Source organism: Cardiocondyla obscurior, linkage group LG13 (assembly GCF_019399895.1).
Source record: "Cardiocondyla obscurior isolate alpha-2009 linkage group LG13, Cobs3.1, whole genome shotgun sequence".
NCBI classification, from domain to species: domain Eukaryota; kingdom Metazoa; phylum Arthropoda; class Insecta; order Hymenoptera; family Formicidae; genus Cardiocondyla; species Cardiocondyla obscurior.
In genome coordinates this window covers 4,259,294-4,278,158 of record NC_091876.1, presented here as the reverse complement: position 1 = coordinate 4,278,158, position 18,865 = coordinate 4,259,294, and the positions used below count along the sequence as shown (strand labels likewise).

General features: G+C 33.3%; 6 protein-coding genes across 9 annotated transcripts; 2 read left to right on the top strand and 4 right to left on the bottom strand.

Annotated features, from left to right (window-relative positions):
* Positions 1 to 77: 77 nt before the first annotated feature.
* On the bottom strand, positions 78 to 1,439 carry Mrpl40 (mitochondrial ribosomal protein L40). Its single transcript, XM_070665653.1, has 5 exons — positions 1,262 to 1,439; positions 929 to 1,012; positions 669 to 839; positions 364 to 562; positions 78 to 276 (listed from the first exon to the last, which is right to left on the bottom strand). The coding sequence occupies exons 1-5, from the start codon at positions 1,294 to 1,296 to the stop codon at positions 154 to 156; spliced, it is 612 nt and encodes a 203-aa protein (XP_070521754.1). The 5' UTR covers positions 1,297 to 1,439; the 3' UTR covers positions 78 to 153.
* A 189-nt stretch (positions 1,440 to 1,628) lies between these two features.
* On the top strand, positions 1,629 to 4,422 carry LOC139107800 (ras-related protein Rab-30). Its single transcript, XM_070665652.1, has 5 exons — positions 1,629 to 2,099; positions 2,608 to 2,691; positions 2,829 to 3,012; positions 3,253 to 3,404; positions 3,475 to 4,422. The coding sequence occupies exons 1-5, from the start codon at positions 2,013 to 2,015 to the stop codon at positions 3,583 to 3,585; spliced, it is 618 nt and encodes a 205-aa protein (XP_070521753.1). The 5' UTR covers positions 1,629 to 2,012; the 3' UTR covers positions 3,586 to 4,422.
* A 1,142-nt stretch (positions 4,423 to 5,564) lies between these two features.
* On the bottom strand, positions 5,565 to 9,052 carry LOC139107794 (polyprenol dehydrogenase). 4 transcript variants are annotated; one of them, XM_070665639.1, is made up of 9 exons: positions 8,663 to 9,052; positions 7,998 to 8,103; positions 7,592 to 7,754; positions 7,009 to 7,483; positions 6,803 to 6,910; positions 6,553 to 6,726; positions 6,257 to 6,473; positions 5,936 to 6,131; positions 5,565 to 5,858 (listed from the first exon to the last, which is right to left on the bottom strand). In XM_070665639.1, the coding sequence occupies exons 4-9, from the start codon at positions 7,154 to 7,156 to the stop codon at positions 5,664 to 5,666; spliced, it is 1,038 nt and encodes a 345-aa protein (XP_070521740.1). In that variant the 5' UTR covers positions 7,157 to 7,483; positions 7,592 to 7,754; positions 7,998 to 8,103; positions 8,663 to 9,052; the 3' UTR covers positions 5,565 to 5,663. The 4 variants fall into 4 exon arrangements, with proteins under 4 accessions (XP_070521740.1, XP_070521741.1, XP_070521742.1 ...); XM_070665640.1 differs by having other exon boundaries at positions 7,009 to 7,542; positions 7,606 to 7,754; XM_070665641.1 differs by having other exon boundaries at positions 7,009 to 7,542; positions 7,723 to 7,754.
* Positions 9,053 to 9,168: 116 nt separating this feature from the next.
* Positions 9,169 to 11,788, top strand: Kr-h2 (Krueppel homolog 2). Its single transcript, XM_070665648.1, has 6 exons — positions 9,169 to 9,311; positions 9,824 to 9,998; positions 10,093 to 10,274; positions 10,384 to 10,451; positions 10,561 to 10,694; positions 10,784 to 11,788. Exons 2-6 carry the CDS (start codon positions 9,832 to 9,834, stop codon positions 10,995 to 10,997), a joined length of 765 nt encoding a protein of 254 aa, XP_070521749.1. The 5' UTR covers positions 9,169 to 9,311; positions 9,824 to 9,831; the 3' UTR covers positions 10,998 to 11,788.
* Positions 11,789 to 11,871: 83 nt separating this feature from the next.
* On the bottom strand, positions 11,872 to 13,684 carry Rps3 (ribosomal protein S3). The gene is made up of 4 exons (XM_070665651.1): positions 13,560 to 13,684; positions 12,805 to 13,124; positions 12,273 to 12,460; positions 11,872 to 12,120 (listed from the first exon to the last, which is right to left on the bottom strand). Exons 1-4 carry the CDS (start codon positions 13,590 to 13,592, stop codon positions 11,936 to 11,938), a joined length of 726 nt encoding a protein of 241 aa, XP_070521752.1. The 5' UTR covers positions 13,593 to 13,684; the 3' UTR covers positions 11,872 to 11,935.
* Positions 13,685 to 13,919: 235 nt separating this feature from the next.
* On the bottom strand, positions 13,920 to 18,633 carry Vermilion (Tryptophan 2,3-dioxygenase vermilion). Its single transcript, XM_070665637.1, has 7 exons — positions 18,016 to 18,633; positions 17,514 to 17,683; positions 17,205 to 17,413; positions 15,527 to 15,880; positions 15,133 to 15,382; positions 14,886 to 14,979; positions 13,920 to 14,525 (listed from the first exon to the last, which is right to left on the bottom strand). The coding sequence occupies exons 1-7, from the start codon at positions 18,039 to 18,041 to the stop codon at positions 14,357 to 14,359; spliced, it is 1,272 nt and encodes a 423-aa protein (XP_070521738.1). The 5' UTR covers positions 18,042 to 18,633; the 3' UTR covers positions 13,920 to 14,356.
* Between the last annotated feature and the right edge of the window lie 232 nt (positions 18,634 to 18,865).

Genomic DNA, 18,865 nt, shown 5'->3' with positions numbered 1-18,865 from the left:
ATGCGAGTAAACGTAAAAGAAATTTTTTACATCCTATTTAATTCATATAACGTACTAAACGTAAGGAACTATAATGCTTTAAACTAGAAATATGTATTTTATTTGTACATATTCTATAACTTAACTTTATTTCTTTCCACATTATTTAATTTCTTATTCTTCTCCATCAAATCTTCGAGTAGTATTTATATATTCACCATCGGGAGAATCGTAATTTTCTATCGGCGGTGTTTTTAATGGGCCTTTTGCGGTATGAGGTAAAAGCTCTATGTCAATCTGAAAAGCAAATTATTTATATTAGTGTACAAAGTTCTTACAGAGTATTTATTAATATTATTTCTACAAATAAGTATGATTAATTACTTGTATCGCTTCTTCATATAGTTCTTCCGATTCTGCTTTCAATTCGTCAAGTGCTTTTTGCTGAGAATAAGAAATGGAATCTATTGCCTGAATGGTATTAAAATGCTGTTTATTTTTGTATTTATTCCATTCCTTTTGCAATAAAATTCTAGACTCTTTCTGTTCCTCAGATATCGATGGAAGTTTCCTCAATCTTTGTCTTAAATAAATTTTTATTGTAAATATAAAGAATACAAAATAAATTATTAATTATAATCTGCATAATATTTTTTTTTTCTTTAATTTTAAAAAGCAAAAAAACTTACTGCTTTTCATCTATTAATTTCGATTCTATTTCGAGTTCGCTGACTGGTTTCAATTGCTTAGCTTGCTTTTGTAACCTACGAATTTGTTTTTCTATTTTCCTCTTTCTTCGTTCTTCTCGTGCCCTGATAATTGCAGGATCCATTCTTTTCTTTCTCTTTAACGGTTCTCCTCTACAGAATAAATATAATAATTAAAACGTAATTGTTATACACAATTATCGTATACAGAATGTCACAAGAAATTTATAATAGTCACTTACAAAAGCACACTGCTGATTCTAAAGAACAACGGATTGGAACATGCCGATATGTTTCGAACGCAAAATGTAGTATGCACCGATAATCTAAAAAAGAAGAGACAGATAATGTTTAATTAACAGAAAAATCTTTCTACTTAATTTATAATACTAATTCACAATCTAAATTAAATCACAAATAATATTATATAAACAAGTAACATTGGTATGCGATCAATTTATTCCGATAAATCATTTAAATTTAATTTTTATTATATTCATAATATTTTAAATTTATTCAATTATTAAAAATTTAAATCAACACTTGTTATAACAACAAAAATGTCATGAATTTACCGTGACAATGCAGGCAATAAGTTTAAGACGCTCATCTTCGTGAAATAACTTCTCTCCGGCGCAAATCAATGTATAACCTCACTTAAAAAGAAATCGAATAACTTTCAGAAAAGCATGTTATATCGCGCAAAAGAATTCAGCCAGTACAGAACACAATATAAGTCCAACACATATGTAACGATTTAGACGAGCTAGACCAGAGCACATACTATTGCATAATGCATAATGCGTGTGCTCTGGATGTTCTTTATGAATACCGGCCAATGTCCATAGACTTTAAAGCTTGCACGCCAGATGGCGACTTGACAAAATTAGTGGGTGCCAGAAGGGTTTTAGCGGAGTGAGCTGGGTTGATCGGAGATGGATCGGAGATCACATACATAACCAATAACGATGTCGTCGGTTACGTGCGAAAAAGACGCGAGAACCGAATGAGAATCGCGTGCAGCGGCGACGATGCCGAGGTAGCCGTCGATTTCTCTTGATCTCTTCTCTCTCCTCCCTTTCTCTGTCTCTCTTTGCCTTTCTTGTGAAACCAAGGAAGTGAGCGCGCGCGGCCGTGTCCGTCCGTCCGTGTTCGTGTGCGTGCATGCGTGATATTCGACCGCCGTCGAGGTGAACGCTTCGGGAAAGTCAGCGGTGCCGCGGTCGGTGTCGACAGGTGCTTCAGCATTTTTCTCGGATGTGCGATCCCTGTTGAGCGGCGGACTTGCGAGCGCGGCCTCCTGGTGTCGGACAGTGGTCCGTGAATATGGAGGACTACAAGTTTCTCTTCAAGGTCGTGCTCGTGGGGAACGCCGGCGTGGGCAAGACCTGCCTGGTACGACGATTCACTCAGGTGAGTCATTGCGAGATTTTTCCTTGAACGGTAAAAATCGCCAGAAAGCCTAACGAGAGCTCGTCATCGAGCGGGCGGTGCTCTCGTGGGACCCCTTTCTGCCCTTCCTCATACACGGAATTCACGCGCGAACGCGTTTCCCCGAAGGATAAAAAAGTTCGTTATTTATGCATCTTGTGGATGATGTTATCTACATATGTAGAACATTACTTTAAAGCTGATCTAGCGATCTGTTAGACTGTGACATATATCCTATGATGCATTATAATTGCACTTGATGTTATCTTATTGTTCTTTCAAAATGTAAAACTTATTTGAGAGGTCCATTTTACAAATGACTTTATAAACTGTTATCTGTTAAAATAAAATACATTACTAAGCACTATTGTTGTAACAAAAGTGATATTTTTTTTATTTATACATATGCTATTAATTATGAAAGAATAAAGTATGTCATTAAATGAATAATGTGAGAAGAATAATCATAATGTATTTATATGATTTATAGGGTTTATTTCCACCTGGACAAGGTGCAACAATTGGAGTTGATTTTATGATTAAAACTGTGGAGGTGGAAAATGAAAAAGTTAAGGTATGTTGCTTACACAAAATGTTTGACATAAGATTTTGCTCCTGAAAACTGTTGGTAGACAACAAAAATATAAGACAAACTCTCTGTATAACTGTGCACATATATTATGCAGCCTAATGCTTTTTCTTTTATTTTAGTTGCAAATCTGGGATACTGCAGGCCAGGAAAGATTTCGTTCCATTACTCAAAGTTATTATAGATCAGCACATGCATTGATATTAGTTTATGATATTTCTTGTCAACCTACATTCGATTGTTTGCCAGATTGGCTGAGAGAAATTGAGGAATATGCAAGTAATAAAGTTCTTAGGATATTAGTAGGTAAGTAAAAATAACATAAAAATAAAAAAAAAATTAATATGAAAAAAAATCTATCACACAAACGTGAAATTTAATATAAAGAAATGGGCTAACGTCGGGCGCAATTTTTATACTGTTGCATAGAGATTCGAAATATTAATTTTGTATAGAAAGTAATTGAGATAAAACGGAGACTTAAAAAACAGCCAAACGTGAAACTTGATTAAATACTCATGCTACATATTCTGGGTTGCTTTACAGGAAATAAAATTGACCGCGAAGATAGAGAGATACCAACACATGTAGGAGAAGATTTTGCGCAAAGGCATGGCATGTACTTTTTAGAAACATCCGCTAAAGAAGCAGAAAACGTAGAAAGATTATTTATGGAAATAGCAGCTGAACTTATGGAGGTAAGCGAACATATTTTTATTTAAGATTATTTTGTTTAGAATATTTTGCAGTGCTCGTATGTTATTTTAGCAAGCACGCAGTAAGGAATTACCTCGGTATGAAACGAATACAACTTCAATAAATGGTAAAACGACTTCTATCGGTGATAGTAGTAATTGCGGTTGTAGCAGACTCTCTTAAATAACTTTTGTATGTTGTAACTTTTTTTAAAGACACGGTGATTGAAATCGAGCGTATCAATATTTAATAATTTAGAAAACGTATAGAACATGTGTCTTTGATACACGGTGTTATCGATTAGTGTTATTATATGCTACGTTGCTTTATACTACGTTGTAAGATATATTTAATATTTAAAACAAAAATTTAAATATATCATTAAGCATTTTAGCCTATAGGACATTAAATTTTATAGATATATAGTGCAATTGTATGCTCTATTATTGCATTTTAATTTAATTTAATTAATATTGCTTGATGTTAAATTGTTTCAGCACTTATTTCCATTTGCATAATGGAAGTTTTATTGTATACAGGATGTCTAAAATAAGGTGTCCCTTCAAATAGCTGAGGGTAGGCAATGAGAATAGAAGATAAAAAGTCAAGTACCATTTTGCCAAATTCATAATTATTATCGGGTAAGGAAATAAAATCTTTTTTCGAACTGGGCGCAAAGAACTTGGTACTTGGCTCTTCATCTTTTATTCTCATTGCCTACCCGCAGCTATTTGGAAAGACGCCTTATGTCAGACGCCCTATATAATTGTAGTATGTTTTATTTTTTTTCGAAAGTACAAATAATTATTATTACAACAGATTTTGGTAATTTGTCCAAAATCTTATTAATAATAATAAGATTTTTACAACACGTCACAAGCCTACGATGTATAAAGTTATTTCTAATGTGCAATATTTGTGTGTATTTATCACGCTATTTCAAAGAGAACAGTTCGTAATATGCTCGTAACAGCAAAGAGTTAAAATTAAAGTATAAATGAATTGTAACATTATACAGAATCAACGAGAATAATTTTTTATTTTACTGGATTAAGTATTTATTATGTAATAATCTAGAAAAGTGATAACGAAAATATCTATGATATTATTATAAAATATCTGCTAGGATTTACATGATCAGATCTTTGTTATATTTACTTTATAATTTATGAATCTTATGAACGATATATGGTTGATTATTAATTATTCTATACATCTCGTGTAATGTTAAAATGTCTAGTCTTTTCACACTTTTTTTGTACTTTATATACACCAATATACTAACCGTTATAAATAATATATATTTTGTTATAAATTTCTTGTTGGCTACAACTTTTTCACTTTTTTAAAATAATCTGTAGTTTATTAGTATTGATTATCATTATAAATTACTTTACTTCTACGAGTTATATGATTTCACAAAGTACATAATATGTTACATGTTAACATAAAGAGTTAATATATTTTACTTTTATTGATACCTGCAATTAAGATCTTTTTTTTTATATAGTTAAGTTTATACAAACCCTTCAGTTTGCAATTATTCCAAAGGTTTTATATTACGAAAACGTTTTGTTATAATTATGTGTAAGTTATTAACAATGAATAATATAAATCACAACTTGTAATAAAAACTATACTATCAAAATCAAAACATATATCATTTTTTTTCCATAAAATTAATATTGCACCTATTAAAATATAGGTGATATATGCGTTAATAAGTCCTTCGTAACATAAAGAAAAATTTAAAAAGTGAGCAATAAAATGCGAATTCGTAAAAATTAATATTAGTTACGTAAAAGGATTTATAAAATCATGAATAATAACGATATTATCATTCTTTTTATATTATAGCGTGACACAAGGCGCGAAAACATATTCTCATATCTTACGTTATACATATATATCCAATAATATATATTTGCATGTTTAACATCACAAAAAGACCAGTTTATCATGTATATATATTTATATTATTCCAGTAAAGAATGATCTAACTAAAAGGTCATTTCTTTAGATCTTTTTAAAGTTTATCACGTCATCTTCACTTATTGTCATACATATTCAATGATATTGTTTGCATAGCCGATTGTACTTTTTTTCGCGATTAGAATTAGAATAGACGTATTTGCATGAATTTTTTCAGTATAAAAATTAAATCATTTTTTGATCGTTTTATTTAAAATCTCGCATGATACATTCAACAATAAATGAATTTAATTATCAAGATATAAAATAAGTAATAATTTATACTTCAGTTATAAGTATTGAAAGAAATTTTCTAAATGCACTTGTTTCAAAGATAATTCGAACAATTGTTTTTGAATTTCTTTATCTAGTGCTAACGAAGGAACAGCTAACTCTCTACAATTGCTAATATATATACCACCTTTTGTTTCAATATCTGTACTAACTGTAGCATAGACTATTGGAGTTGCTCCTTTATCAGGTGTCTATAATAGTTATAGCAATGAATTGATTAATAATTTATGTGAAAGCTCGAAAAAATAAGAAAAATTTGATATATTACCTTCCATGCAGCCATCATCCATTTATTATTGCCTATTAAGGTATTCTTAAATAGGTCTGTTCTCACTATGCCAGGATGTACGGCATATACTAATATATTTAGTGATTTTTCGTTTAACAGCCTCTGCAATATGATCGTAAACATTGTCTGTGCTAATTTACTTTGTCCATACGAAGCGTGCTTGCAAAATGTTTTCCTGGTAAAATATAAAATAATTATTTGAATTCCAAGAAGAATCACACGTCGTTATTTGCAAATAATCATAAATCAATAATTGAAAATAAATGGAGAGGAAACTCAATAATATTCTTTTATAATTACTCAGAACAGTTAATGATGTAATCAAAATCTATAGTGGAAATATCATGAGCGCATGAAGTAACGTTAACAATCCTGCTACATTCACCAGGATTTCCGCCGACTTTTAATAACGGCAAAAGAAGAGACGTTAGTAAAAAATGTGATAAGTAATTTACAGTCCATTGTTCCTCATATCCATCTTCTGTTTTATTATATTTAGAAGGGAACATAATACCAGCTGAAAGAAAAATTTTTTTTTTTAGCATATAAAGAAATCAGCATTCTATGTATTGAAATTGAAGTAATTAGATACTTACCATTGTTTATTAATATATGGATCTTATCATAGTCCGCTTTTATTTTCGTGGCAAATTCTCTGACTGACTTTAAAGAGGTATTGTCTAGCTTATAAACCTTTGCTCGTCCACTTGTGATACCAGATTTTCTCATTTCAAGAATAAGATTTTCACCCGTGTTAATTGTCCTACAAGCTAACGAAATATCCACATAATATATTATAGATATGTGAGTAATAACCGGATCAAGGACTTAGTACAGGGATCATACCTATTATAACTTCCATGTCACATTGTAATAGTTTCTTAACTACTTCCATTCCTATACCTCTGGAACCACCGGTTACAATTGCAATTTTATTTGGCTTTGACAGTAACTCTGAGAGAAGAAAATTAAATAATTTATTTTAATTATACCTTGTTAAAAAATTATAGCGTACAGAAAATAATTCAAATAATAAAATATATTTTTCTTACCTATTTTATTATGCCTGATGCTGAATATATCATGTAAATGATATATGAAACCAATGATATAATATTTTATTTCGCATAGCCAACATTTATTATAGTAAATAGCGATACCGATCGCGATGAAGGCGAATATTATCGTTTCAAAAATCATTTTTACGTGAAAAACTTTTCGATTAACAGTCACAAATTCAATTTTTTTTTTTTTTTTTTTTTCCGAGAATATTTAGGATCGGAACACCAACCGCAAGATCAAGCAGCTACAAAGTTGACGACTGTAACTAACAACCACCTCTTCGACCAAACCGATCACCGTTAGGCACCGCTCTTACTCGCTCCACATCCGTACTTTCCAACTACATCGACCGTTATGCGTAGGAATGTTATGTATACGTTATGTATATATGGAGAATGCCGTTTTTTTCAGTAAAGGAACCTTATTCATGTTCCCCTCTCTGTCACTCGTGTCCTTCACATGGAACTGATAATCATCATTAGTGACTGCAGTGATAGCTTGGTCAATGTATGTTGAAATAATTGCTAAAAAAAATAAGATGTTTTAAAGATTATTTAAGATGTTTTTAATTACCTGTATTTATTTACTAGATTTGGATCTTCATCATTTTAAAACACTCGAGAAAATATTTGCCAATATTTTATGGTTTATATTGCAATTGTTTTTACATATTATGCCTTTAATTGTTAAAAATTTAGAATTACATGTGCCAGTTTTCGAATAAAGTATAGCATATCTAAAACATAAAATATTTATTAGACAAAACATATAATATAATCAGTTTTCAATTAATGTATATGTAATTACTGTGAACAAAATTATAGTAATTATATCAATTTATTATCGGGCTAGAGACTAATATCGTCTTTATATAACTGGTTTAAATTTCGAAATTTAAATAACATGCATATGTAAAAATAATATGCAACAATACAAATTTCAAGCATTACATTACAATAATGAATAATGTTATTAATACCTTTGTCCTTTTTAACATTTTATCGTCATTAACTATTATCTTAATTTATTAATGAACTTCTTATCAATGGATGTGAGTAATCTGTGCATATTTAATTCCAGCAAATCTGCAATCAGTGATTAATATTTTTATCAATAACAATTATGAAGTATTTTGTAGCAATGTATTTTTATATGTTTTAATATATGTTAAATAGTGCCTTAATATTCCGATCTGTTAATTCTATTTTTAAGTTATTGTCATTTAAATATACGGATGTAAAATCTCAAGAAATTTTCTAAACTCTGAAAAAAAAAAAAAAATTATTTAACTGACATTTAAGGCGTGTATTTTTTTTTTTTTACATACTTTTTTTACGAAGAATTTTTCGGCAATGTTAATTAGAATTATATAAAAAATAAATTTTAAATATAAGTTATAGTTAACTCAGCAATACTGATTCAACATTTACTACTTTTTAGACTTTAATTTAGTCTTCATATGTTATCTCTTATCTTGTATAATCTTTTTTTTTTTTAAATGTATATTATTTGCAATTCTATTTAAACGTTTATTATGTACGTATGCACGTACAGTTTGCGAAAAGTGTTAACGTGCTAAAATTTGAGTGACTGTATGGAGTGCGATTCCTTGAAAAATTGACGATAAATATTTTAATAACTTACCCAGTTTCGCTCATGATTTTTACCCGCTGCGGATTGCCAGGACTCTTTAAGAAATATTCCGATAACTGACTTTGTTCCGATCTTGCTTTTTTTCCACGCTGCAGGTCGCCGGGACTCTTTCTTCTGATATATGTTATAAGTCATACATAATTATACGACGGTAGAAACAAATTACGCCTGCAACAGCTGACACGCGATTGACGCATGAGCACACGTTTCATCTCCACGTGACAGATGACAATCGCGGGCGCATTTTATCATTCACTTCGAGGAATAAAACTTATAATTTACCATTTGTAACGAGTATTGTTTGTACCTGTCAATTAGCCAAAACTTTTTCCTGCCATTTTTTTTGTGTCTTTCTCTGAAGATAACGACAATTGGCAATTATCGAGCAGCAAATTGATTTAATTAGGGCCCCTCGTCCGAGATGGCACTGTATCGCTGGCCGCGGGCGACATCTGTGCACGGAGTTCGCAGGAGCAGGCTCGCGTTTCGCCAATAGTGGTAGTGGCCAATAAGTCTGGACCCTCGGCTTGATTAGACACGTAGATGTCCGGAATAGGTGGATTCACGCCGACTGTTTACCGCTGTCATTGACGTGTAGTTCGAGGATATCCGGTGCGTCGTCGTGTGGAGTGTGCAGGGTGTAAGTGTCTCGCCGTAGGATATCTCCGCGCGCTTCGACATCGCCCGATTTACACGTCGGGCGTCGCGGAATCATCCAGGTGATGGTGTAACTCGCGCACGGTCGAGTCACGCGACCTCATCGCGTCCTGCGCTTGTCTCGCATACCACATCATAAAAACTGCTTACGCACGCTTGTTCCTTACCGTCGCTAACAACCGAGTTTTCGCGCCCGCTGCTATTTTAGATGGCCGTGATTTCCTCGGCAATGAGCGGCAGAAAATGCGGTCACTTTCACTTTAGAAACGCGACGGCTTCTCTTTCTTTTTTTCCTTTTTTTTTATCTTTCTCTCTCATATCTTGCACACACGTTTTGACGCTTAAATTTGCATAAATTATACAAGTTCTCTTACCGGGATCTGATTAACATTTTTAAAGAGTCTAGAAAGCGCGATGTGTATATCAATTAATGTATTTGTTTTTTTTTTTAATTTAATTAATTTTAATTTGTTTTTTTGACTGTCTTTTGGATAGCATTTAGGATGGCGGACACCGCAAGCAGTGGATCCAGCGATTCATCGCCACAAGTGGAAAAGGGATGGCCAACTTTGAAGCAACATATTATAGACAATAAAATTCAGTTCGGATTGTGGGTCACCAGACTCTTCACGTTAATTTTTACCGTCGGCTATATTATTCCCATATTTGGGTAAGTGTATCTTTTTTTTTTTTTTTTTTTTTTACTTAATTTTATGGAACAAAAACAACATTCCGGGTTTTTTAAATGTCACTTTTTTTTCCAGGAATCCCTACAATATATACTATAAAATATTAATGAATAATGCAGCGACCAGCGCGTTACGTCTGCAGCAAAGAGTGCCCCGTGTTCAATTCACGAGAGAGTTTCTACAAACATTGCTATTGGAAGACTCGTGCCACTACCTGTTCTATTCCTTGATATTTTTGTATGCAGCGCCAGTTACATGTATCCTTTTCATTTATACAATTTTTTACAGGAATGCATAGCTTATACTAATTTTCATACAATATCACATTTAAATAATAAAATTTTATCCTTAACCGATTCAATACAGTGGTGCTCACGCCAGTTTTTCTGTTTGCTTTGATGCATCTTGCTAGTTATTCTCTTACCTTACTAGACGTAAGTAAACAAATTAATATGAATTACATGCAATTTTTTTTTTTAATTATAGTTTGTCACTATTTGCACAGTCATTTTATAACTGTAAATCAAACTGTGATCTTTGCAGTGTCTAGGACATAACAGCTGGTGGGGTGCTCGTCTGTTGATATCTCTGGTGGAATTTCAATCCCGGAATATTCTTCGCATGTGCGCCCTGTCCGAAATCATCATCTTGCCGTTTACCGTTCTCTTAGTATTCACGTATGTATTATGCAACTGTCATATTCATGGAACGATTACAGCCAGTATTTCAGCATATTAAATTTTATTGTTCTTTTTTTTTTTTGCAGAGGACGTGCTGGTTTATTGACTCCCTTTATCTATTACCAATTTTTAAAATTGCGTCTTGCGTCACAAAGAAACCCGTTCACGCGCAATGTATTTTACGAGCTCAGAAACGGATTGAGCTCGGTATCGAAAAAGCCTGCCGTGCCGGACATTGTTCGGAGAATGATTGAAGGTTTACTTTCTCTGACTCAACAAATGGCTCCAGTGCGCCAATAATGTTTATGATGTTGAATAAATCTACAATTATTTCTCATGTCTCAAGGACAGATCTCCTAGGGTTCTAGGGTCCACTCAGCGACACTTTCATGAATTAGTGTTAGCGAAAAATGAGTGCCGATAAAATTCATAGTCAATGTTACATGATTTGAAGTATCCGTGAAAACAATCAAAGCATACGAACGATTTCTTACATTGATAATTATATTCATTTACAACATTAAATAAGAATATGAGAATTTGTACTAATTATCCCCATATACAATTTGCAGCCTAAAGAGGAATATAATTTGGGATTATTTATTTTTTAAAATCTTAAAATTTGTATTAAAAAAAAAAATTTAAGATAACTGCGAGTATACTAACTTTATGATTTTATGTGTAATTCTGAGCTGTAAATTTGTAATGAATAAGTACTGCATAATGGATGGAGTTTAATGGTTAATGGAATTTAATTTTAATTATATGTCAATTCTGGTTTTTTTGATTGGTTTTGCACGGTATTAGGGAATGTATATAATACTTAGTATAAGTTATAAAACTGTGTTTCCAAATTGTACGGAATGTTTAATCCGCCATCTCTTTGGGATATAGTGTAATAAGTTTAATTTAATATTTGTCATACGTTTGCTCTATCAATTTTTAATTTAGTGTTATTTCATTTATGTTCTTGATATTTGAATATTTATCGAGTTTAAAAACAATTTAAAATGGTTTTATAAGTAAAAATCTAAATTATCAGTATACTGTACCAAATCTCCTAAAACATTAATAAATCTTTTTAAATAAAATACAGTTTTTAAAATTTATTTATCTAGCATAAATCAATTTTCTTTTTTTACTGCTTTCGTATATTAAAATGTCGAGGAAAAACTTTTGTATTTTATTTTTTATATTTATTTTTTTTAATGCACATAAAACTGCATTTAAATCAGTTGTTATACAGCAAGGGGAGTAGGTTGAGGTATGTCCTTCGATGGCTTAACCTCAGAGATTGGAACTGATGGTGGTATTTCTTCTTTCGGCTCTACGATCGATACATAATCAGGCAGAGGCTTCTTCGGGCCACTCTTGCCATTGGGATCCCACGGTAGCATGATTTTAACTTTGATACCCAATACACCTAAAACATATTACAATTATAAACAATACAAAAACGATTCATACAAAAAATTATTTAAAAAAATTAAAATTTGATATATTTATTTAATTTAGATTTTCATGTATAAATCGTTATATAATACTAAAGCAATTATTGTGATAATATAATCGTACCTTGTCGTAGAAGTACATGGCGAGTTGCAGTATTCACGTATTCATTAGTCGGCTCTCCCGAGTGGATCATGAGACCATCAACAAATTTCATTGATTTTGCTCTTTGACCGCGCAACTTGCCGCTGACAACAACTTCGCAGCCTTTCGCGCCCGACTCCATGATGAAACGTAGAACACCGTAGCAGGCTCTGCAATTATAATGAATTAGTATTCTATTATAAAAAAAATTTTGTACTGTGTATTTTTGTAATTAATGGATTTCTATAATTTTTTATTTTGCATCAGTTAACTTTCATCATTATTTCAATTCGCTAGCAACGAGGCAACACTATTTTGTAGTCGTATTTTCCGACTGATTTGATGGACTTAGTCCACAGGGATATTGTCTAAGAGGAATAAAGTTTTACTTGGATAAAAAACTTAGAAAAAGTGTTCTATTCATTTCAGTGTTACATCCTGTGTTTGTCCTGTTTGTTAAAAAAAAAAAAAAAAAAAATGGTGAGGTATCAAATAATGAAAGATGAAAGTATACCTTCGTACAGCAAGACCTCCAATCAGCTTGTAACGAAGGGACTCTGCTTGTGCAATAGCGCACAAACCTCGAGTGGCTACTTTCTCCGCATACAACTCGACATTCTGCTCTTTAAAGTTGAAACGCTTTTGAACCACGGATGTTAGTTCGCGGATTCTGCGTCCCTTTTCACCAAGTACGCTTTGCGTATGAGTGGCCAACAAAATAATTTCAGTCCGATTTGGCGTCACACGGACTTCCACGCCTGAATAGCCATCCTCGGCCAGCTCACGAGTCAAAAACTCGTTCAGCTCGGCTCGGAAAACACCATCGCCCACGAACTGAAAATAAAAAGAATATGTAAGCATATTAATGAAGTCTCTCACATTAAATATTAAAGCATGTAATTTGATTTTTCTGTAGAATATTATAAAATTAATTAAGGGTAAATTTATTAGGTTATAAGATTTTAGGTTATAAGATTTATAAAAAATAATTGCAACACAAATATGGTCTTTAACATCAGAATATTGTACCAAAAATTAAGACACATGGAAATTCACTTAATCGAACTATGTAAATCTGAAATAAGTTGGAAAAAGAAAACGAAAATGTAATGTCCACGCGACAACGACGCCGGAATCCATGTCATCCGCGAGCCACGGTTATCGCGGCCGTCCCATTTTCCACGAAATAACGTCTCGAAAGCACCAAACATCGCAACAATAATAATATTTTTATATAATATTCGTAGCAAACTTCTAAAAATCGCTAACCTTCCTTTTCTTGGATATCGAACGGTTCTCCATCACTGCCTCATAATTTAACGAACGCAACGAGATGAAGCAAGAAACCAAAGAGGCTCGTCTAGGAAAGAAACATGGCGAAGACGATCAAACGCACCATCTGACAGAGAATAATCGAAACACTACGTTGCTCTATCAGTAAAAAAAAACAGGATCGATAAAATGTTGATCACCAAGATGTAGATTGTGTTCGATTGTTTCGGCGAATAAAGCCACTAATACGATTTGGTTCGCCTGACCGATTTAGATGTTTTTTTCATAAAAAGAAAAAAATACTGTAAAAAAATTGTGACTGAGTAAATTTTCCATTGAGCGGTATTACTATATATGCTATTTTAAGTAATTTTTAATTACGAGTAAATACCTATTAATTAAAATAGAAGAACATACGAACATTTTTAAAATATACTCAGAATATCGTAGTACGTATATCGAGTGTTTTGAGAATATACGCAATACATTTTTGCGATATTATTCCGACATTCTCAATATGTAAATGTGCTGTTAAGAAGTCAACATGTTTTTTAAATTACCTAATTTAATTTCTAATCTTAGTTTCTAATTTTACTTTAAAATTAATTCTGGGGTTTTAATTTAGTTTTTTTTTCTTTTTTTTTTTTAAAAATACCTAAACTTTAACACAAAAAATGTTAGAGATTTTTAAGCAATTATCTAGCTATAACATTTAATTATTGCATCAGCATGAGTGCGTAATATACATTGGCTACGTGACGTTAAAGAAGAGAAACTTGTTGGAGTTTTATAAATCATGAGCTTCCTAGAGAGTTCACTGATTCTTGGTCTTCGTCCGAGTTCCAATCGTACGACGCTATTGACAGCTTCATTTTCATATGTTTCGTCAATGGTGGAATCATATGACGTGGTACCAGGAAAGTCGACAGATTGAACAAGTCCAGAAACACTTTGTATCTATCGCTATTTGTCAAAACACATAAAACAATAAGAATTTATGATAAAGAACATTAAAAAACTTTTAAAAATAAATCGATAGTTAAAGTCTTTTTTTTTACAAGCTATTATAGATTTTTAAAATAAACTGTTTATCTAAGTGTGATATATTGACTGCTACAATTATCAATAATTAAGCAACATTTATACATACATAATTTATGAGACAGTAATAATAATATTTGTGGTAATGATAAAACTTGTTAAAGATAAGAAATAATCGCAATGCTATTTTTACTGTTACTATATCTCTTCAAAAAATATATTATTATTTATTATTTAATTAATTTTGATAAATTTTTGCCAGTAATTATGACAGACAAGTACCTTAATGTAGACTTTAAATATTGATAGCCGGAGGAGCCACCAGTGCCTAATTGCTGCGATCCGATCATTCTTTGCACCATGATAACATGGTTATCTGAAAAGAGAGACATTCTAAAAGTTACACGGCAGGAAAAATTACATTAAATATTTAAGATTAGACATTTGAATGTTACGAGAAAATTTAAGAAACGTTGAAAGTTCAGGAAAAAATGAACATAAGTAGATATCAATACGTCTTTTTTCTTACACCTCCATTTCGTGATTAAAGAGTCAATGTCCATCAACGCCGTGAGAATTTGATGAGGCTGGCTGAATCGTGGCTCATCCCGATACAGAGTGATCATTATCGCTCCCTGAAGAGCAGCGTGTGAAAATCTGCGCTCTCCGCGTGATACGAGAGCATTGTGAAGCGATTCGTTGAAGATGCTGTCGAAAACAGCCTGCCGCGAGCGAACGTTAGCCATGTGATAATCCTTGAGGCATTCTTTCGACAGTTTCTAAAAATTTTGATTTTTCTGCCATTAGTTTAGATCGCTTCGAAAAGAGCTTATCGCCGAAATTCTGGTAGAGATACGAATATATCGAGTAACTTGGGGGGTAACGTTGCAAGTTACAAGATCAACGATCCCGAGCGCACTTACATGTACGGCTTGCTCTTGCTCGACCAACATCTTCTCGACCGACCGCTTGTACTTTCCCCAGAAATCGAAATCGTGCGCCTCGAGTCCTGGCGTTCGGCTCAACCAACTCTGAACCAAAGTACTGAGGCTGTGCTCCTTTTCGGATCGCTCGATCGCCTCAACAGCTTCCGGATCTCTCCCGAAGATCTTCAGATAACTGTATTTGACTCTGAGCTCGGACTTGACGCCCAGTTTGTTCTCCAGCAGGCGGAATTGCAACGATTGGAAACCCGAAGCCGGGCACAATAAATCTCTAAACGCCATGAAGTCCAACGGCGTCATCGTTTCCAGAATCGTCACTTGCTCTACCAACAACTGCAAATCGTACATAGTATTTGCCAGCATTTTCTCAGTTTATATTATCGAACGAAAACTAAAAAAACTTCGATCAAATTGCACGACGAGATAAATAAAATATATACGTTTATACTCTTTCGTAATTTTTGTAAGAAATAACAATTGTTAATTAAACACTTTTTAAAGAAAATACATTTTTTTCTTTTACTACAAATTATAAAATAAAATTGACTGATCTTGTGACAATGAAAGAGTACATCTTGAAACGTTCTCATCGATTTGTCAACGCGGCTGCGTTCGCATTTCTATGGGTGCCTAAGCAAGAAAAGGGTGCGTAAGCGGCATAACACGTTCATATCACAATGCGCTGCAAAGCGCATATAAAAATGAGTTAAAACGGTAACCGTACTCTTTGGAAATAATTCTTTTTATCGGCCAAGATTGAACGCTAATTTCACAACTCGTAAGATATTTTAATTCATTCGTGCGCGTTTCGCAGATTACGGTATCGCATTTTGCATTTCTTCCGAACGTATTGCATGTCTCGCCGAGGGTATTATTTACCGAAGACAAATTCGATTATCGAAGACAAGTTGCCCGCGCGTGTTAGTTGCGCCGGTCGTAACTCCATTTCGAGACACTCGATATTACGTGCTCGTGCGTATCAAGAATGCAGTAACGCGGAGGGACGTTTTATCGAATCAAAATAAAGAAAGGTACGACCGCACCTCTTGCGGTATTGAAATAGAGTAACGGGTTTGTTACCTAACGTAACTCTTCTCCCTTTAACGCACGCCCAGACACCCGGTGTCGCATAACGTCTAGAAATATTATCTTACTGTGCCCCCGCAGGGCTCTCCCGTGTGGTTCCCACAGTCTTACTTTATCACACCGTGCCTAAATCGGGAAAGAAAAATCGTGCACTTGATACGCCGGCCGTTACGAAATGTTATCAATCTAGTTCATCACGAAGAGGCAAGTGACGCAAGGAAGACATGTTACCCAATACATTTGTTTGTAACATTTTGTTATCAAACGTGCAAGAGGATGCAAGGGAATATACCGCTGCGGTAAACAGCTCTGCCTGGCGAGACAGAAAAATTTGATTAAAGGAACACGCTCGTGGCGAACTAATCGGCTTGTAATTAAGGGCCGTTCACCTTGCGTCGCCATCGCCATTATTATTAAATTAAAAAAAAAAAGAAAAAGAAAAAAAAGGGTGTCTGCGAAGCATTCACTCGGTCCCTAACTTTGATTATATTTTGTTATTAAACGGCGGAACCGTAAAACCGAATTTTGTACGAGAATTTTTCTGAAGAGAGTCGTCTTAGATCGAACGTACCTTCAGGATAAGTACAATGCGATTCAATCGTTTGAGGATCTCTAGGGTTTTCGACTCGTTTAAGACGTGAGAAATTCCATTGTCCCGATTGGCGGCTAAATGATCTTTAGAAGACCCGTTGGATGCGCTGCAATTGTTGGATTCCGAGCTGAAAAGTGTCCTGACAGAGTCGAGCTCGAAAATAATTTGCTTGAACCAAAGCTCGTAAGCTACAACAATTGGAATTTTTTTTTACTTCTACGAATCATATTTGATACGTTAAAAAAAAATTAAATTCTAAAACACGTTGATTCTCGATAAAAGAAATACCTTGATGAGTGATAATAAAAAGATGCTCGTCGTGAACTTGATTGGAGTATTCCGAGCTGAGGAGTCTTTGCGCCGATAAAACCTTGTCTAAACACAGATATTCGCTATAATGCAGCGCTGGCCCCTGAGTTAATTCGTTCTTCTGTGTTTGATCGTTCCGATTGTCCACTCTTTAACAGACATACGCTCGTCATTAATTATTACGATCATATTTTGAACGAAAAAGACGCGCGAATGATTACTACATGACGCAATCGAACGAGGATTAACCGTTCAATGTAATCTGTTTCATGAAATTCAATTGCATCATTTCCCTTTATCAAAAGCCAGAGTAAAATAAAATTAAAATTTTGAAGTAGGTATAAACATTTCTTACTTTTTATACGGAAGTATATTAAAATATTTCCGATCGTGACGCGCATGAAATTTTCGTAAAAAATAAAAATGCGTCTTCGTTTTTGTACTCGTAAAAGTATTGGAAAACTGAAAATATATTACTTACTCAATACTGCTCATTGGACAAGACATTCTTCAAATGTAACTCTTTATATTAATTTAACGAGTAAGTCAACCCTTCGTGGTCCCTCGAAATATTTCGTTAATTCTTCACTTTGTTTTTAGTAAATAGAGCAATTGACCGAGTTCTCTTTCAGTAAAAAGGGTAGTAGGCCGCGATTCACTCGGAACATTCGTGACGTATTGAGATTCTTCAAGTACGATCGAGTGCCGCAGTTGCGTGCACGAGAGACCACGCGCAACGCACGTTGTCGAAGAGGTGGATGGCGCACGACTAACGTTCGATTCCTCGTTCAGAATTTATCTGCATAATGAACATTTGTTATCGAAAGAACTTGAGAGCAGAACGCTCTTAGTACGCGATTGCTCCATAGTAAGCAGTTTTCTTACTGCAACGTTTAGCTATTTAAAACGGGGTTATCGAAAGTTCAGACTTTTACCTTTGTACGTAAAAAATACGCTTAGTTTTATTTCACGGGTGGAATGTAAATAATATTTTTAAAAATTGTTACTATTAGCAAATTCAGTTAAAAAAATTGTTGGTAAAAAAAATTAATGCTGCCTCGCACTGTTTTGCACGAATTTTCAATACAAAAGCAGCCTTTATATACCTTCAAAATTTTATTTTCCAGCTTTTTAATAAAGTTTTAATTTTAACAACAAGATATTTTAATTAATTTTCCTTTACAAACGTTTCTTGCAATTATTTAAAATTATTATAAAAATGTAATTAAATATTACGGGTTTATTGCATAAGAAATCAATGTAGAAGTGTATTATCATCAAATGTGTGGAAATTAAATTTTAATTTAAACCGTGACTTATTAATTTTTACC

Coding starts and splice junctions, on each gene's coding strand:
- Mrpl40 (XM_070665653.1), bottom strand. CDS start 1,296: ATGAGCGTCTTAAACTTATTGCCTGCATTGTCACG. Junction 840..928: donor AGAATCAGCAGTGTGCTTTT/GTAAGTGACTAT, acceptor TTTATTCTGTAG/AGGAGAACCGTTAAAGAGAA. Junction 277..363: donor TATATGAAGAAGCGATACAA/GTAATTAATCAT, acceptor TTTGCTTTTCAG/ATTGACATAGAGCTTTTACC.
- Kr-h2 (XM_070665648.1), top strand. CDS start 9,832: ATGGCGGACACCGCAAGCAGTGGATCCAGCGATTCATCGCCACAAGTG. Junction 9,999..10,092: donor TATATTATTCCCATATTTGG/GTAAGTGTATCT, acceptor TTTTTTTTCCAG/GAATCCCTACAATATATACT. Junction 10,452..10,560: donor ATTCTCTTACCTTACTAGAC/GTAAGTAAACAA, acceptor TGATCTTTGCAG/TGTCTAGGACATAACAGCTG.
- Vermilion (XM_070665637.1), bottom strand. CDS start 18,041: ATGTCTTGTCCAATGAGCAGTATTGA. Junction 17,684..18,015: donor TGTCCAATGAGCAGTATTGA/GTAAGTAATATA, acceptor TGTCTGTTAAAG/AGTGGACAATCGGAACGATC. Junction 17,414..17,513: donor TTTTATTATCACTCATCAAG/GTATTTCTTTTA, acceptor CAATTGTTGTAG/CTTACGAGCTTTGGTTCAAG.
- LOC139107800 (XM_070665652.1), top strand. CDS start 2,013: ATGGAGGACTACAAGTTTCTCTTCAAGGTCGTGCTCGTGGGGAACGCC. Junction 2,100..2,607: donor TGGTACGACGATTCACTCAG/GTGAGTCATTGC, acceptor TATGATTTATAG/GGTTTATTTCCACCTGGACA. Junction 3,405..3,474: donor TAGCAGCTGAACTTATGGAG/GTAAGCGAACAT, acceptor ATGTTATTTTAG/CAAGCACGCAGTAAGGAATT.
- Rps3 (XM_070665651.1), bottom strand. CDS start 13,592: ATGGAGAACCGTTCGATATCCAAGAAAAGGAAG. Junction 13,125..13,559: donor CGATATCCAAGAAAAGGAAG/GTTAGCGATTTT, acceptor TTTTATTTTCAG/TTCGTGGGCGATGGTGTTTT. Junction 12,461..12,804: donor GGAGGTCTTGCTGTACGAAG/GTATACTTTCAT, acceptor TTATAATTGCAG/AGCCTGCTACGGTGTTCTAC.
- LOC139107794 (XM_070665639.1), bottom strand. CDS start 7,156: ATGATTTTTGAAACGATAATATTCGCCTTCATCGCGATCGGTATCGCT. Junction 6,727..6,802: donor TGACATGGAAGTTATAATAG/GTATGATCCCTG, acceptor ATATTTCGTTAG/CTTGTAGGACAATTAACACG. Junction 6,474..6,552: donor CCATATATTAATAAACAATG/GTAAGTATCTAA, acceptor TTTTTCTTTCAG/CTGGTATTATGTTCCCTTCT.